This window comes from Blennius ocellaris (genome assembly GCF_963422515.1).
Source record: "Blennius ocellaris genome assembly, chromosome: 14".
NCBI classification, from domain to species: Eukaryota; Metazoa; Chordata; class Actinopteri; order Blenniiformes; family Blenniidae; genus Blennius; species Blennius ocellaris.
Genome location: NC_137663.1, coordinates 27,874,631 through 27,894,178, shown reverse-complemented (window position 1 = coordinate 27,894,178; position 19,548 = coordinate 27,874,631). Strand labels below are relative to the sequence as shown.

At 50.2% G+C, this 19,548-nt stretch overlaps 2 protein-coding genes across 2 annotated transcripts; both read right to left on the bottom strand.

Moving 5' to 3' along the window:
* Positions 1–451: 451 nt before the first annotated feature.
* Positions 452–11,836, bottom strand: tiprl (TIP41, TOR signaling pathway regulator-like). Its single transcript, XM_080508714.1, has 8 exons — positions 11,815–11,836; positions 10,615–10,742; positions 9,405–9,584; positions 8,201–8,300; positions 2,538–2,669; positions 1,897–1,992; positions 1,613–1,675; positions 452–1,046 (listed from the first exon to the last, which is right to left on the bottom strand). Exons 2-8 carry the CDS (start codon positions 10,737–10,739, stop codon positions 921–923), a joined length of 822 nt encoding a protein of 273 aa, XP_080364840.1. The 5' UTR covers positions 10,740–10,742; positions 11,815–11,836; the 3' UTR covers positions 452–920.
* Positions 11,837–13,141: 1,305 nt separating this feature from the next.
* On the bottom strand, positions 13,142–19,548 carry riox2 (ribosomal oxygenase 2). The gene is given in 11 exon segments (XM_080508722.1): positions 13,142–13,712; positions 14,073–14,198; positions 14,268–14,356; positions 14,503–14,622; positions 14,624–14,659; positions 15,229–15,332; positions 15,442–15,545; positions 16,207–16,335; positions 17,175–17,294; positions 17,984–18,424; positions 19,488–19,548. Coding segments are annotated over 10 exon segments (1,416 nt in total). The 5' UTR covers positions 18,419–18,424; positions 19,488–19,548; the 3' UTR covers positions 13,142–13,559.

Here is a 19,548-nt window from a genome sequence, read left to right as displayed (position 1 = left end):
GGCGGGGCTTCAGTGCGCGCTCGTTGACATGCGCGTCTTTGCCCGCCTTCCTCATCCTAGACGGGTACCGCACAGCCTCTCAAGCGCCTGCTGACGTCACGTGCCTACAGCGCCGCCATCTTGGAGAGGTCTCCCGCTCGTGCGAAACATAAACATTAATGGTAGAAATTCTACAAAAAACGTGTGTAGCTCGCTTGCTCGTCCACGTAGCAACACAAGTAATACCTCATTTAAAAGCTCTATTTCTGGGAAGACGTTTCCTTCTCCCGATTACTTTTCATGAGGTGTCCACAGGATAGTTTATTGCGCTGCAGTGGAATCAACCGGTGACCAGAAGTACCAGTGAACGTGTGTTACTTCTGGGTTTAGGAAACACAAGTTATTTCTCCCATGAAAAACCTTCCAGTTCTATTTACAAAAACATTTATTGCTCACATGATGAGACATTCACAAACACGTCATACACGTTTCTTGCAAATGGAAAAACAACCTTTTATGCCTTTGGTAAGTAAGAAAGACATGGCTATATTTACAGAAATCCTTAAGAATGTTGACTTTTATAAAACATCACTGTTTCTGTCATTTTACAGACATGTCATCTTGTTAAAAAAAAAATCAAACTGAAATATTTGTGATTTGAAATTTTCCATCAAATGAAGAAGTTCTGCCAGAAGCCAGAACGACAGGAACAGTGCAAACTGCTCTGTAGTCTCTGGAGGTCTGGTCTCTGGAGGTCTCTGGAGGTCAGGTCTCTGGAGGTCAGGTCTCTGGAGGTCTCTAGAGGTCACCTGGAGAAACTACTTGTGCACAGGTAACTAAAAGGTAAAAGTAGTGAGACTGGTATTAGATGGACATGGTGGTTCAGAAGGTCACTGCTCTGTCATGCAACACATCAACGTGAACTTCCGGTTCCTCTGGTTCTAGATGACGTCGCTGGGGGACGAAGACGCCGCCGCAGGAAGTTCCAGCTTCTCACACTGGATCAGCTTCAGGGTTAAATGTTGGGCGATCTCATTAGGATCCGTGTGGAAAGCAGCCGGAACGTTCTGGAACCAGAGAACCACGTCTGCTTGAACAGTTGAAGAAGCGACTCACTGGCAGCAGGAGCTGAAGCATAGAGCTATAGAACTAGAGTATAGAACTAGAGCTACAAATAGACCTATAGGACTAGAGCTATAGAACTAGAGTATAGAACTAGAGTATAGAACTAGAGCTACGAACTAGACCTATAGGACTAGAGCTATAGAACTAGACCTATAGAACTAGAGTTATGAAGAAGTCTAGAGTGTAAGGAACGACTTCTAAAGCTCTGTCGTCGGAGCGTCTGTTGATATAAATACATCCAGTGACTTTGTTTTGGAGTTTCTGAGTCTGTTTTGTAAAAAACCACTAGTTTCCTTCTTTAAAGGAGGTCACATGACCTCCTTCTTTAAAGAAGGAGGTCATGTGACCTCCTTCTTTAAAGAAGGAGGTCATGTGACTCCAGACCATCAACAGCAGCTGCTTTTCAACCTGACGGGTAAAGAAACTACAGAGAAGGGGTCAGAAGAAACTGTGGTTTGATGCCGCCCTTGTTTAAGAGTCGGTCGTCGTTCTGCGAAGCGTCTCTCACCTTCAGTTCACAGATTTTGTTTTCCCTCGTACTGAATTCACGCAGCATGAAGTCCTTCCCCGCCTGGAACCAAAAGCAGAATCACCTCCGTCACCATCCAGCCTCCAGGAAGCTGGTCTGGGTCATCAATGGTCATCAATGGTCATTAATGGTCATCAATGGTCATTAATGGTCATCAATGGTCATCAATGGTCATTAATGGTCATCAATGGTCATTAATGGTCATCAATGACCATCAATGGTCATCAATGGTCATCAATGGTCATCAACGAATCAGAACTTGCCTCGTGGTAAAGCCGGGTGTCGTTTATTCTGATCAGAACTCCGTCGACTCGGAGGAAGAAACGCAGCAACAAGAAGAAACTGGTGGGCATCACCCTCTGGGGGGGGGGGGGGGGGGGGGGGCAGAACCAGCAGTCAATGATACATGTTAGCATCAAACTCTTTCTCACTTAAGAAACGCTGAAAGAAACGTCAATGAGAATTGTTTTTTTTAGATCAAACAGACGGAAAAATATGGAAACGTGGAAAAACAAAGAAACTGATCTGCTTTACCAGCAGAGGTCAAAGGTTAAATATGAGCCAGCAGAGGTCAAAGGTTAACTATGGACCAGCAGAGGTCAAAGGTTAACACGGACCAGCAGAGGTCAAAGGTTAACTATGGACCAGCAGAAGTCAAAGGTTAACACGGACCAGCAGAGGTCAAAGGTTAACTATGGACCAGCAGAGGTCAAAGGTTAACTATGGACCAGCAGAGGTCAAAGGTTAAATATGAACCAGCAGAGGTCAAAGGTTAACACGGACCAGCAGGAGGTCAAAGGTTAAATATGGACCAGCAGAGGTCAAAGGTCAACACGTAACCATGGCAGCTGCTCTCCAGTAGGAAGTTTGAAGGTGAAAGACAAAAGCAGAAACGCCGACTCACAATTTTCACGCTGATCATGGAGACGCCGTGGTCGTGAAGCTCGTCCTCAAAAAGCAGCACGTCGTCGAAGAACATGATGTGTTCCCGCGCCTTCAGCTTCTCCATGTCGATTCGCTCCGTCGTCTCCGTCACCTTCAGGAGGAAACCACACCACGGGACCCAACATCACGTAGGGTTCATCACCAGGAAACCACACCACAGGACCCAACATCACGTAGGGTTCATCACCAGGAAACCACACCACAGGATCCAACATCACGTAGGGTTCATCACCAGGAGACCACACCATGGGACCCAACATCACGTAGGGTTCATCACCAGGAAACCACACCACGGGACCCAACATCACGTAGGGTTCATCACCAGGAGAACACACCACGGGACCCAACATCACGTAGGGTTCATCACCAGGAAACCACACCACAGGACCCAACATCACGTAGGGTTCATCACCAGGAGACCACACCACGGGACCCAACATCACGTAGGGTTCATCACCAGGAAACCACACCACGGGACCCAACATCACGTAGGGTTCATCACCAGGAAACCACACCACAGGACCCAACATCACGTAGGGTTCATCACCAGGAGACCACACCACGGGACCCAACATCACGTAGGGTTCATCACCAGGAAACCACACCACAGGACCCAACATCACGTAGGGTTCATCACCAGGAGACCACACCACGGGACCCAACATCACGTAGGGTTCATCACCAGGAAACCACACCACGGGACCCAACATCACGTAGGGTTCATCACCAGGAAACCACACCACAGGACCCAACATCACGTAGGGTTCATCACCAGGAGACCACACCACGGGACCCAACATCACGTAGGGTTCATCACCAGGAAACCACACCACGGGACCCAACATCACGTAGGGTTCATCACCAGGAAACCACACCACGGGACCCAACATCACGTAGGGTTCATCACCAGGAAACCACACCACGGGACCCAACATCACGTAGGGTTCATCACCAGGAAACCACACCACGGGACCCAACATCACGTAGGGTTCATCACCAGGAAACCACACCACGGGACCCAACATCACGTAGGGTTCATCACCAGGAGACCACACCACGGGACCCAACATCACGTAGGGTTCATCACCAGGAAACCACACCACGGGACCCAACATCACGTAGGGTTCATCACCAGGAAACCACACCACGGGACCCAACATCACGTAGGGTTCATCACCAGGAAACCACACCACGGGACCCAACATCACGTAGGGTTCATCACCAGGAGACCACACCACGGGACCCAACATCACGTAGGGTTCATCACCAGGAAACCACACCACGGGACCCAACATCACGTAGGGTTCATCACCAGGAAACCACACCATGGGACCCAACATCACGTAGGGTTCATCACCAGGAAACCACACCACGGGACCCAACATCACGTAGGGTTCATCACCAGGAAACCACACCACGGGACCCAACATCACGTAGGGTTCATCACCAGGAAACCACACCACGGGACCCAACATCACGTAGGGTTCATCACCAGGAAACCACACCACGGGACCCAACATCACGTAGGGTTCATCACCAGGAGACCACACCACGGGACCCAACATCACGTAGGGTTCATCACCAGGAAACCACACCACGGGACCCAACATCACGTAGGGTTCATCACCAGGAAACCACACCATGGGACCCAACATCACGTAGGGTTCATCACCAGGAAACCACACCACGGGACCCAACATCACGTAGGGTTCATCACCAGGAAACCACACCACGGGACCCAACATCACGTAGGGTTCATCACCAGGAAACCACACCACGGGACCCAACATCACGTAGGGTTCATCACCAGGAAACCACACCACAGGACCCAACATCACGTAGGGTTCATCACCAGGAAACCACACCACAGGACCCAACATCACGTAGGGTTCATCACCAGGAAACCACACCACGGGACCCAACATCACGTAGGGTTCATCACCAGGAAACCACACCACGGGACCCAACATCACGTAGGGTTCATCACCAGGAAACCACACCACAGGACCCAACATCACGTAGGGTTCATCACCAGGAGACCACACCACGGGACCCAACATCACGTAGGGTTCATCACCAGGAAACCACACCACGGGACCCAACATCACGTAGGGTTCATCACCAGGAAACCACACCACGGGACCCAACATCACGTAGGGTTCATCACCAGGAAACCACACCACGGGACCCAACATCACGTAGGGTTCATCACCAGGAAACCACACCACGGGACCCAACATCACGTAGGGTTCATCACCAGGAAACCACACCACGGGACCCAACATCACGTAGGGTTCATCACCAGGAGACCACACCACGGGACCCAACATCACGTAGGGTTCATCACCAGGAAACCACACCACGGGACCCAACATCACGTAGGGTTCATCACCAGGAAACCACACCATGGGACCCAACATCACGTAGGGTTCATCACCAGGAAACCACACCACGGGACCCAACATCACGTAGGGTTCATCACCAGGAGACCACACCACGGGACCCAACATCACGTAGGGTTCATCACCAGGAAACCACACCACGGGACCCAACATCACGTAGGGTTCATCACCAGGAAACCACACCATGGGACCCAACATCACGTAGGGTTCATCACCAGGAAACCACACCATGGGACCCAACATCACGTAGGGTTCATCACCAGGAAACCACACCACGGGACCCAACATCACGTAGGGTTCATCACCAGGAAACCACACCATGGGACCCAACATCACGTAGGGTTCATCACCAGGAAACCACACCACGGGACCCAACATCACGTAGGGTTCATCACCAGGAGACCACACCACGGGACCCAACATCACGTAGGGTTCATCACCAGGAAACCACACCACGGGACCCAACATCACGTAGGGTTCATCACCAGGAAACCACACCATGGGACCCAACATCACGTAGGGTTCATCACCAGGAAACCACACCATGGGACCCAACATCACGTAGGGTTCATCACCAGGAAACCACACCACGGGACCCAACATCACGTAGGGTTCATCACCAGGAAACCACACCATGGGACCCAACATCACGTAGGGTTCATCACCAGGAAACCACACCACAGGACCCAACATCACGTAGGGTTCATCACCAGGAAACCACACCACAGGATCCAACATCACGTAGGGTTCATCACCAGGAAACCACACCACGGGACCCAACATCACGTAGGGTTCATCACCAGGAAACCACACCACGGGACCCAACATCACGTAGGGTTCATCACCAGGAGAACACACCACGGGACCCAACATCACGTAGGGTTCATCACCAGGAAACCACACCACAGGACCCAACATCACGTAGGGTTCATCACCAGGAGACCACACCACGGGACCCAACATCACGTAGGGTTCATCACCAGGAAACCACACCACGGGACCCAACATCACGTAGGGTTCATCACCAGGAAACCACACCACGGGACCCAACATCACGTAGGGTTCATCACCAGGAAACCACACCACGGGACCCAACATCACGTAGGGTTCATCACCAGGAGACCACACCACGGGACCCAACATCACGTAGGGTTCATCACCAGGAAACCACACCACGGGACCCAACATCACGTAGGGTTCATCACCAGGAAACCACACCATGGGACCCAACATCACGTAGGGTTCATCACCAGGAAACCACACCATGGGACCCAACATCACGTAGGGTTCATCACCAGGAAACCACACCACGGGACCCAACATCACGTAGGGTTCATCACCAGGAAACCACACCACGGGACCCAACATCACGTAGGGTTCATCACCAGGAAACCACACCACGGGACCCAACATCACGTAGGGTTCATCACCAGGAGACCACACCACGGGACCCAACATCACGTAGGGTTCATCACCAGGAAACCACACCACAGGACCCAACATCACGTAGGGTTCATCACCAGGAGACCACACCACGGGACCCAACATCACGTAGGGTTCATCACCAGGAAACCACACCACGGGACCCAACATCACGTAGGGTTCATCACCAGGAAACCACACCACGGGACCCAACATCACGTAGGGTTCATCACCAGGAAACCACACCACGGGACCCAACATCACGTAGGGTTCATCACCAGGAAACCACACCACGGGACCCAACATCACGTAGGGTTCATCACCAGGAGACCACACCACGGGACCCAACATCACGTAGGGTTCATCACCAGGAAACCACACCACGGGACCCAACATCACGTAGGGTTCATCACCAGGAAACCACACCATGGGACCCAACATCACGTAGGGTTCATCACCAGGAAACCACACCATGGGACCCAACATCACGTAGGGTTCATCACCAGGAAACCACACCACGGGACCCAACATCACGTAGGGTTCATCACCAGGAAACCACACCATGGGACCCAACATCACGTAGGGTTCATCACCAGGAAACCACACCATGGGACCCAACATCACGTAGGGTTCATCACCAGGAAACCACACCACAGGACCCAACATCACGTAGGGTTCATCACCAGGAAACCACACCACAGGACCCAACATCACGTAGGGTTCATCACCAGGAAACCACACCACAGGATCCAACATCACGTAGGGTTCATCACCAGGAAACCACACCACGGGACCCAACATCACGTAGGGTTCATCACCAGGAAACCACACCACGGGACCCAACATCACGTAGGGTTCATCACCAGGAAACCACACCACGGACCCAACATCACGTAGGGTTCATCACCAGGAGACCACACCACGGGACCCAACATCACGTAGGGTTCATCACCAGGAAACCACACCACGGGACCCAACAAATCCGTAGGGTTCATCACCAGGAAACCACACCACGGGACCCAACATCACGTAGGGTTCATCACCAGGAAACCACACCACGGGACCCAACATCACGTAGGGTTCATCACCAGGAAACCACACCACGGGACCCAACATCCACGTAGGGTTCATCACCAGGAAACCACACCACGGGACCCAACATCACGTAGGGTTCATCACCAGGAAACCACACCACGGGACCCAACATCACGTAGGGTTCATCACCAGGAAACCACACCACGGGACCCAACATCACGTAGGGTTCATCACCAGGAAACCACACCACGGGACCCAACATCACGTAGGGTTCATCACCAGGAAACCACACCACGGGACCCAACATCACGTAGGGTTCATCACCAGGAAACCACACCACGGGACCCAACATCAGTAGGGTTCAACACCAGGAGACCACACCACGGGACCCAACATCACGTAGGGTTCATCACCAGGAAACCACACCACAGGACCCAACATCACGTAGGGTTCATCACCAGGAGACCACACCACAGGACCCAACATCACGTAGGGTTCATCACCAGGAGACCACACCACGGGACCCAACATCACGTAGGGTTCATCACCAGGAAACCACACCACGGGACCCAACATCACGTAGGGTTCATCACCAGGAAACCACACCACGGGACCCAACATCACGTAGGGTTCATCACCAGGAAACCACACCACGGGACCCAACATCACGTAGGGTTCATCACCAGGAAACCACACCACGGGACCCAACATCACGTAGGGTTCATCACCAGGAGACCAGGTTTTGTGTCTGACGAAGACCCACCTTCATCAGCACTCCGTCCCCGATCAGGGTCCCTCGGTAGTCGGTGGTGTAGGTCCAGTCGTAGGGTCGCACCACCTCCTTGGAGTGTTCGGAGTCGGCTCTGGAACAGAAACGTGACCAACATCAACAACACCACGACCACCGTGAAAGTAAAGGTCCTCCATTACTGTGAAAGGGCCAGGAAGCTGGACGAAGAGGTGGAGGTGACTGAGGGAACAGTCGGTACCTTGTTGTTTAGAACAGATGGAGTCAAATGTGAGGCTCTTGAGTTCCACAACAACAACAATGTGGTTCCACAACAACAACAATGTGGTTCCACAACAACAACAATGTGGTTCCAGAACAACAACAATGTGGTTCCACAACAGAGACGATATTCAGTCAGGGATTCACATTCAGACTCGTGAGGCTTCAGGGCCGCATCTCTGATGTGGTGGATTACAGTCCAGGAGCACCTCCAAGGTGTGACGACCCCTCAGCAGAACCCCCCCCGAGCAGAACCCCCTCAGCAGAACCCCCCCAGCAGAACCCCCCCCAGCAGAACCCCCCCAGCAGAACCCCCCCGAGCAGCACCCCCCCAGCAGAACCCCCCCGAGCAGCACCCCCCCAGCAGAACCCCCCCAGCAGAACCCCCCATCAGAAGAACCCCCCCAGCAGAACCCCCCCCAGCAGAACCCCCCCAGCAGAACCCCCCATCAGAAGAACCCCCCGAGCAGAACCCCCCCCAGCAGAACCCCCCCCAGCAGAACCCCCCCGAGCAGCACCCCCCCAGCAGAACCCCCCCCGAGCAGAACCCCCCCATCAGAACCCCCCCATCAGAACCCCCCCCGAGCAGAACCCCCCCCAGCAGAACCCCCCCATCAGAACCCCCCCCAGCAGAACCCCCCCATCAGAACCCCCCCATCAGAACCCCCCCCGAGCAGAACCCCCCCCAGAAGAACCCCCTCAGCAGAACCCCCTCAGCAGAACCCCCTCAGCAGAACCCCCCCCAGCAGAACCCCCCCCAGCAGAACCCCCCCATCAGAACCCCCCCCAGCAGAACCCCCCCATCAGAACCCCCCCATCAGAACCCCCCCCAGCAGAACCCCCCCAGCAGAACCCCCCCAGCAGAACCCCCCCCAGCAGAACCCCCCCAGCAGAACCCCCCCAGCAGAACCCCCCCAGCAGAACCCCCCCCAGCAGAACCCCCCAGCAGAACCCTCACCTGCTCTCCTGCCACTCTTGAGCGCAGGCCACCTTGACGGCCTCCTCGTTGGTTCCGACTCTCTTCAGGGCGTCGATGGCGTTGAACTCGATCCCGAAGCCGTCGGTGTGCTGGATGCGCAAGACGTTGTCTCCGAACAACATCTCTGGAAGAGCCGGCATGTTGATCTCCTCGGCTAACCTGGAGGGACAAACATGTCCCGGATGAACTGCACGTATTCTGTGGGGACAAAAAGACCCTCCGTCCTCCACCTCTTGTCCCGGCCGGGTGGAGGAGGCAGCAGGCGCAGCGGGGTCGCCCAGACTCTTCCTCCAGCTCTTCCAGTGGGACCCCAAGGTGTCCCCAGGCCATAGAGGGACATCGTCCCTCCAGAGTGTCCTAGGTCTGCCCCGAGGCGTCCTACCGGAGGGACATAGTCCCTCCAGAGTGTCCTAGGTCTGCCCCGAGGCGTCCTACCGGAGGGACATCGTCCCTCCAGAGTGTCCAAGGTCTGCCCCGATGCGTCCTACCAGAGGGACTATGTCCCTCCAGAGTGTCCAAGGTCTGCCCCAAGGAGTTCCCAGGCCATAGAGGGACATAGTCCCTCCAGAGAATCCTAGGTCTGGTCCAAGGTGTCTTACCGGAGGGACATAGTCCCTCCAGAGAATCCTAGGTCTGGTCCAAGGCGTCCTACCAGAGGGACATAGTCCCTCCAGAGTGTCCTAGGTTGTTCTCATTAACTGGTGAAACAACTGAGGCTGTTTTCATTTGTTCAGGAAATCGTCCAGTTCAGGTGATGGACTGCAGGTATGAGACAGTGTCTCATGGACAGTGTCTCATGGTCAGTCCAGGTATGAGACGGTGTCTCATGGTCAGTCCAGGTATGAGACGGTGTCTCATGGACAGTGTCTCATGGTCAGTCCAGGTATGAGACGGTGTCTCATGGTCAGTCCAGGTATGAGACGGTGTCTCATGGACAGTGTCTCATGGTCAGTCCAGGTATGAGACAGTGTCTCATGGACAGTGTCTCATGGTCAGTCCAGGTATGAGACGGTGTCTTATGGTCAGTCCAGGTATGAGACAGTGTCTCATGGTCAGTCCAGGTATGAGACGGTGTCTCATGGACAGTGTCTCATGGACAGTCCACGTCTGACGCCATGTTTCTTCACTCTCTGGTTCATGGACGTTAGTTTTACGAGCAAAATGCTGATGAGGTGCAGAAATGTCTCACCGCTCGATGTCCTTGGACTTCATGATGTGGTTCTTGGCGGCAGTGACCCTCCAGGGCCCGAAGGTGAAGTCCTGGTTGCTGCTCTTGAAGCCATGGGACATCATGGTGGACAGGGAGGACAACATCCACTACAACACAGAGCGCCAGCGTCTCAGAAGCTTTTCCAGGAAATTCCACTCATAACAGGAGGATTTCTGCTTCTTCTATCATGTAACCATGACGACCAGGAAATATTCTGAAAAACTTTATTTAAGTTTCCTAACTTGAGACAAAGTCATAAAGAAGAAAACAAAAACTTCTCAAAAATATTCCAGGTTATTTATTTTAAATTCTGAAATATTTTACTGTTTCAACTGAATTAAGGGAAAAAAAAACATTTTACATCGAAGTTTAATGTTTTAAGATCCACATTTACTTTCATAATACATATTACAATATCCCAAACTTTAAATCATCAATCCACAATGTTAATTATTAACATTACAACTATTCACAACTTGTGGTTCGTGTAAATATTAGAAGATTCTTCAGTGATCCCAGGGGACAATTATTATGTTGCTTTACACAGAAACTTATATAAATAAAAAATAGAATGTTAAAATGTCAAACAAGTCAGAATACAAATTAAATAAGTAAATATTAAAAGAAATACTGTTTTGTTCCAAATGTACAGAATCAAATCTGTTGAGTTTGGATTTGAGAATCTAATGAAAACAAACGCTCTTGAAAAGTAGAGAAAATGTTTGAGTTGCATTTTGTTGTTGAATATTGTTGTTGAATATTGTTGTTGAAATGTTTCCATGACGTTGTTGACGAGCATCACAATAAAAACTCAATGATTAATCAACAACAACACGACGTGTTGAAGCGAAACGTCCCAGAACCAGTTCTTCAGAACAAAAATCATTATTTCTCTTATTTTGTTGTTTTATTTTGAATTTACAACAGAAGAGTCGTTATGACTGAACGGGTATTAATCATTTCTTGTGGTTATTCTTTGTGGACGAGCGATTTTAGAAGGATGACAAAGTGTAAGAAGAAGCTCACATTAATATATTAAGACGATAAAGATGTTTAATGAGTCACGTGATGAAGCTCCGTCACTGTGAGTCTGAGGCTTCTGGTGAGAAACATCACGAGCTCACGGGACATTAAAGCCAAACAGCGAATTTAAAACAGTGAAAGATAAACCTCACGTACCCTGATGATGCGGGTCCGCCGTTTCCTGCGCGTCGCTCAAACGTGTCCGGCTGGATTACAATCGAACTTTGGTTCCGCTTCATCTGTGACGTAAAGAGCCGCTGAATAATCACGAAAATTAAAAAAAATTACGTTGAAACAAATTATAACTGTTATTATGCTGGAAGCAAACAAGTTTAATGTTTAAGAGAAGAGACACGCAGGAAATGTGTGTCGAAATCAGACGACGGCAAAAGTCATAGACATAATAAACATGATTATTATTATTATTATTATTATTATTATTATTATTATTATTATTATTATGTCCAAATTCAAGACGCCACAAACTCCCCCCATAGTGGGACTATAAAGTTTTATACTAGTTCTGTCTGGTGTAACTCTAGATCTGGCTGGTGTAGTTCTAGATCTGGTCCATGTAGGTCTAGATCTGGTCGGTGTAGGTCTAGATCTGTTCGGTGTAGGCCTAGATCTGTCCGGTGTAGGTCTAGATCCGGTCGGTGTAGGTCTAGATCTGGTCGGTGTTGGTCTAGATCTGGTCGGTGTAGGTCTAGATCTGGTCGGTGTTGGTCTAGATCTGGTCGGTGTTGGTCTAGATCTGGTCGGTGTAGGTCTAGATCTGGTCGGTGTTGGTCTAGATCTGGTCGGTGTAGGTCTAGATCTGGTCGGTGTTGGTCTAGATCTGGTCGGTGTAGGTCTAGATCTGGCTGGTGTAGTTCTAGATCTGGTCGGTGTAGGTCTAGATCTGTCCGGTGTAGGTCTAGATCCGGTCGGTGTAGGTCTAGATCTGGTCGGTGTTGGTCTAGATCTGGTCGGTGTAGGTCTAGATCTGGTCGGTGTAGGTCTAGATCTGGTCGGTGTAGGTCTAGATCTGGTCGGTGTAGGTCTAGATCTGTCCGGGCCCTTAGACTTCAAAGAATAGAAGTCTATCTGGCTGCCGCGGCGCAGGAACAGCCGCCATATTGGACCGGTCGTCATACCCATAGACATTAAACATTATCTGCCTCACGCGCCGCCACCGCCGCCATCTTGGTCAGGTCTCCCGCTCGTGGAAAACTGATCCAGGCTGGAAAATTCTCATAAAACTTTTGTAGCTTGCTTTGCTAGTCCGCGTAGTGACACAAGTAATACCTCATTTTAAAGATGAGGAAGAGCTCCATCCTGTGGAAACCACATGGAAGGTGGGGGGGGGGGGGGGGTTATTGCTGACTGTTGTCTGCTCCGTATGACACATAGGTGGCGCTGCAGCAGGAAGTACTGCAGTCTTGACATTGAAGAAAGGAGTGAGACTGGAATGTGACACGGAGTCGAGTTTATTGCACTTCAGAGAAAGAAACTCCACGTCTGACTGAAGCTCAGTTCAGTCAACAAAACTGAAAAGGACAGAAACAGGAAGTGACATTTGCCTCGCGGAGTTCACCGTTCACAGGTTCCAATCCCACAGGTGATGAGGTCACCACTGTAGATGCCCGAGCATGACCTTTGACCCCCATCAGCTCCCTGGAGCCCCCACACCCTCCAGAGGTTCAGTCAACGCAGAACAAGAGTGTGAAGATGTCAAAATAAAAGCCCGTGTCATTCAGCTGGATTAAAAGGTGAAGTTCTGCTTCCACTTCGCTCTCATTAAAACTATTATTCCTCATAAACACCTGTCGTGTTTCTGATCAACGTCCAGAGGAGACAAACTGTCCACACTCAGTCCTCTGATGGAGGACAGTCAGAGGACAGTCGGAGGACAGAGGACATCAGAGGACAGTCAGCAGACCTTCAGTCCACAGAGACAGACTGAGGCTGAGCTTGTCCTGGTCTGAGGGCAGGTGGAGGTTCTGGACCAGGACCTGGTCCTCCTGCTGCAGCTGCTGCAGAGCCGGGAGGTGAGACCGGGGGAACCGGAGGCCCTGCATGGTGCAACAACAACAACAACAACATCAACATCAACAACAACATCAACATCAATCACAACAACATCAACAACAACATCAACATCAACATCAACATCAACCACAACAACATCAACAACAACATCAACATCAACATCAACCACAACAACATCAACAACAACATCAACAACATCAACAAAAACAACATCAACAACAACATCAACATCAACAAAAACAACATCAACAACAACAACATCAACATCAACCACAACAACATCAACAAAAACAACATCAACATCAACAAAAACATCATCAACAACATCATCATCATTCTCAGACACGTGGTCACGAGCGATTGAACGACCAATCAGCCGTTACCTTGGAGACGTCCAACTCTTCCTCGTCTTCACTGGTGTCCCCCATCATGTGGTTGTCCCTGCAGTTCTTCAGAGAATGGAAGACGAAGACAGACTGCTGCTCCTCCTCCTCCTCCTCCTCTTCCTCCTGAAACACCTCCATGAGGGACGAGTCCAGAAGAGAAGCTTCCAGAACTCGTCTGGTTCTTTGTCTCACCAGGTTCTGCTGGTCGGAGCACAGCGCCACCACCAGGTGGTCCTTCCACCTCAGACACACCTTGTCCTCCAGGGAGGGGACGGGTCCCGCTGGACACACAATGAGACACACACAATGAGAGACACACACACACACACACACACACACACACACACACACACACACACACACACACACACACACACACACACACACACACACACACACACACACACACACACACACACACACACACCAGGCAGGGGCTGCAGGCCGGCCGGAGGAAGTCTGTTGGTGATAAAATCTTTCTTCATGTGAGACGATGTCACTTCCTGTCCAGACTCCAGGTCCTGGGCCAGAGTCCTCAAGATGGCCGCCAGCCGCCGGTTGGTCTCCGGGTCTCTGCCGTTGTCCTGCAGGGACAAGAAAGACGTCTGTCAAACACCTGCTGCCACATCCAAACCATGTCAGTACTGCGTCAGGACGTCTGTACTGCGTCAGCAGGGCGTCAGTACTGCGTCAGCAGGGCGTCAGTACTGCGTCAGCAGGGTGTCAGTACTGCGTCAGCAGGACGTCTGTACCGCGTCAGCAGGGTGTCTGTACTGCGTCAGCAGGACGTCTGTACCGCGTCAGCAGGGTGTCTGTACTGCGTCAGCAGGACGTCTGTACCGCGTCAGCAGGGTGTCTGTACTGCGTCAGGACGTCAGTACTGCGTCAGCAGGACGTCAGTACCGCGTCAGCAGGGTGTCAGTACTGCGTCAGCAGGACGTCAGTACCGCGTCAGCAGGGTGTCAGTACTGCGTCAGCAGGACGTCAGTACCGCGTCAGCAGGGTGTCAGTACTGCGTCAGGACGTCAGTACTGCGTCAGCAGGACGTCAGTACCGCGTCAGCAGGGTGTCAGTACTGCGTCAGCAGGACGTCTGTACCGCGTCAGCAGGGTGTCAGTACTGCGGCGGCCCAGAGGTCTGTGGTGGGACTGACCAGGAACAGCCTCCTGGGGACCCCCCCCCCTCAGGACCACGTCAGTCCTGCTCCTCTCGGACACCAGGCTGGGGACGGAGTCCACCAGGACGTCCCCCCAGGACCTGGACAGGAAAATATGTATTCAAGCATTTATTTTGAAAAACTCCACCAAGACGTCCTGAATGAGACGTTTGGAGACGAGACGTCCCGAACGAAGACGAGATGTCCTACATCCTCTGGTAGGTGCTGAGCGTCAGGTGGGTGGACAGACGGACTCCTGCTGGCGTCTCCGCCTGGTGGACGGTTCCTCTGGGGAAGTAGAGCAGGTCCCCGGTCTGGGGACACAAAGACAAACTAGAATTAGAACTGGAACTGGAACTGGAACTGGAACAAGAACTAGAACTAGAACTAGAACTAGAACTAGAACTGGAACTGGAACAAGAACAAGAACAAGAACTAGAACTAGAACTAGAACTGGAACTGGAACTGGAACAAGAACAAGAACAAGAACAAGAACAAGAACTAGAACTAGAACTAGAACTGGAACTGGAACTGGAACTGGAACTAGAACTAGAACTAGAACTAGAACTGGAACAAGAACTAGAACTAGAACTAGAACTAGAACTAGAACTAGAACTGGAACAAGAACTAGAACTAGAACTAGAACTAGAACTGGAACAAGAACTAGAACTGGAACAAGAACTAGAACTGGAACAAGAACTAGAACTAGAACTAGAACAAAAAGGTTTCCCAGGTTTCCCAGGATTCCGAGGATTCCCAGGTTTCCCAGGTTTTCCAAGATTCCCAGGTTTCCCAGGTTTTCCAGGACATCAAGGGAAACCAAACAAGCGTTTTCTACCATTGATTCTTGAAGGAACTTTGTCTGATGCCAGTTAAACAAATATATTTTCCAGCACAAAGTCCAGGATGTGAAGGAAATGAAAAGGCACCTTCAGAATAAAGTCGTGCGTCGTTGTGAAGGAAATGAAAAGGCACCTTCAGAATAAAGTCGTGCGTGGGGCTGCCGAGGTTCCGCTGCGGTTCCACTCGGTACTTTGCTGCCAGAGGAACCGACGGCTCGTAGAGACGCCAGCGTTTCTCTCCTTCCAGCTGCAGAATGAAAACCTGACGGACAAATATTCTATCAACTTTACTTTATAGTTTATACAATTTGATCAACTTTACTTTGTATTTGATCAACTTTACTTTGTATTTTATACAATTTGATCAACTTTACTTTGTATTTTATACAATTTGATCAACTTTACTTTGTAGTTTATACAATTTGATCAACTTTACTTTGTATTTGATCAACTTTACTTTGTATTTGATCAACTTTACTTTGTATTTTATACAATTTGATCAACTTTACTTTGTAGTTTATACAATTTGATCAACTTTACTTTGTAGTTTATACAATTTGATCAACTTTACTTTGTATTTGATCAACTTTACTTTGTATTTGATCAACTTTACTTTGTATTTTATACAATTTGATCAACTTTACTTTGTAGTTTATACAATTTGATCAACTTTACTTTGTAGTTTATACAATTTGATCAACTTTACTTTGTATTTGATCAACTTTACTTTGTATTTGATCAACTTTACTTTGTATTTTATACAATTTGATCAACTTTACTTTGTATTTTATACAATTTGATCAACTTTACTTTGTAGTTTATACAATTTGATCAACTTTACTTTGTAGTTTATACAATTTGATCAACTTTACTTTGTAGTTTATGTGGAGAAAAAAGCCGTTAAACAAAATCTGCTACTTTAGAGTTGACACAGCAAATCGATAAAATTTGATGATTAAAAGTGTTAAAAGGAATTTAATTCTGTACTGACGGTTCTAGTTGTGGACCAGATCTAGAACCTGCTGGTTCCTGGAGGAAGAGTTCCTCCGGCCTCGTTCTGTTACACTGCTGATGTAGAAATATAGCGGTAGAATCAAGAACCTCCACGTCGTCGCAGTGCGGCGGGAGACCCTGGCTCTCCTCCGGAGTGACGTAGATGTTGGAGCCCACCAGCGCTCCGAAGAAACTCTCCAGCTTCTCCAGGATCCTCCACAGCTCGTCCTGGAAACAAGAACCACGGCTGCAGAGAGGGGGCGGGGCCTCACGGAACCTGCTGCTCTCTCTCTTTCTCCTCTCACTCTCTCTCTTTCTCCTCTCACTCTCTCTCCTCTCGCTCTCTCTCTTTCTCCTCTCACTCTCTCTCCTCTCGCTCTCTCTCTTTCTCCTCTCACTCTCTCTCCTCTCGCTCTCTCTCTCTCTCCTCTCACTCTCTCTCCTCTCGCTCTCTCTCCTCTCGCTCTCTCTCCTTCTCCTCTTGCTCTCTCTCTCTCCTCTAGCTCTCTCTCCCTTCGCTCTCTCTCCTCTCACTCTCTCTCGCTCCTCTCGCTCTCTCTCCTCTCACTCTCTCTCCTCTCGCCTCTCTCTTTCTCCTCTCACTCTCTCTCTCTCTCCTCTAGCTCTCTCTCCCTTCGCTCTCCTTTCTCCTCTAGCTCTCTCTTCCTTCGCTCTCTCTCCTCTCACTCTCTCCTCCAGCTCTCTCTCCTCTCGCTCTCTCTCCTCTCGCTCTCTCTCCTCTAGCTCTCTCTCCCTTCGCTCTCTCTCCTCTAGCTCTCTCTTCCTTCGCTCTCTCTCCTCTCACTCTCTCCTCCAGCTCTCTCTCCTCTCACTCTCTCGCTCTCTCTCCTCTTGGAGAGACCCTGTGAGACCCTGTGAGACGGCCCAGGTGTGTCCCCAGGGAGACGAGGACCCACCTGGAACCTCTGCGGTTGGTGGAACTGGACGGAGGCCTTGTGGTCCCTCAGGCTGGAGGCGAGAGCCGCCTTCTTCACCAGACCCTCCCGGTTCAGAACCTCCTTCTTGCCGTTGACGCAGCGGACGAGGTTGAGGTCCCGGTAGAAGCGCAGACCCCGGGAGCACAGGGCCTGCAGGTCGGCCAGCTGGAACAGGGAGCGGTAGTAGGAGGCCAGGGCGGGGCCCCGGCCCTGCAGGAGGAGGGGCCTCTGCTCCCAGAAGTCCTGGAAGAACCGCTCCGTCCCCACGGGCTGGACCAGGCTGTCAAACAGGCTCTGGGGACTCTGGAAGGACAGCGGGGACGCCGGCCGGCTCTGTTTGCAGGGCGACGCCCCCTCAGGGCCGCCCCGCCCCCTCTCAGGGTCCCGCCCCCCCCTCCGGCTTCTCTTTGGCATTTTGACCTGAGGAACAAACAACAACACAAACAGTGATTCAGAGTTCAGGATATGAAGACAACAAACGTGTTTATTTGTAGAGAATCACGTCGTTCCTTTGTCTTTGTTGTTAAATAGCTACTTTCATATGGCATATTGCATGTACATATATTTATACATGTGCAAGTACACTATTACCATTAGTATTATTATTATTATTACTGATATATATATATATATATATATATAGTTACTTTATTAGTAGTACTATACACAAGTATTATACACTATTACACACTGTTATTATCTGTATTATTGTTATTATTATTATATAATGCTACTTCTAATGGCTCTGCCACTGCACCGTACTATTTATTATCTTACTTTTATCTCCTGCTGATTTCTAAGTGCCCAAGTTCCATTCTGTGTTTTACTTTATGTCTTATACCCAGATATTTTTCTTTTTTTACTTTAATTTCTTTTCTATTGTATTTTATAATACTCGTATGTACCAGATTGCTGCAACAAAACAATTTCCCTTCGGGGATGAATAAAGTAATTATCTATCTATCTATCTATACTATGACATGTTACTACGTTACCATGGCGACAAAGAATAGGTTCTGTGAATCCTAAATGCCTTTCACACCAGTAAGTTGAGTTTATGGCTCATTAATGATGAATTAGCGGACTGACAGGCGCCACATGGCTGGAAACACTCATTAGTTGTCATTTCTGTCGTTGGAACGCTGCTTCCGGTGGCGTTCTGCCACTACCGGAAGTCCTTCTCTCACTGGAACGCCGGTGTCTTTCTGCCACTACCGGAAGTTCGTGCCAACTTGCCATATCCAGCAGCAGAGTGCAGTCTACTATTTAAATACATCTATAGATCGTAATAAAGCGACCACATGAGGACACTGATCCAGCTGTGACAGGACAAGTTTCTGTGATTTTTAATTTGAAAGACATTAATCTGCTGACGATCTGTGAGACTCAGTAAACTGCGCAGCAGCCCGGAAGCACGTGACACGAGGAGCGTGTTTCCCTCCCGTCGGTAGTTCCACCGACAGACCGACGGACTGTGACTGACCTGGGAGTGTGTGTGGAGGTTCTACAGTCCTCGGAGTCTCGCCGCGTGTCTCACGGTTCCA

Coding starts and splice junctions, on each gene's coding strand:
- tiprl (XM_080508714.1), bottom strand. CDS start 10,739: ATGTTGTCCTCCCTGTCCACCATGATGTCCCATGGCTTCAAGAGCAGC. Junction 8,301..9,404: donor CAAGAGTGGCAGGAGAGCAG/GTGAGGGTTCTG, acceptor TTTCTGTTCCAG/AGCCGACTCCGAACACTCCA. Junction 1,993..2,537: donor CCATGATCAGCGTGAAAATT/GTGAGTCGGCGT, acceptor CCCCCCCCCCAG/AGGGTGATGCCCACCAGTTT.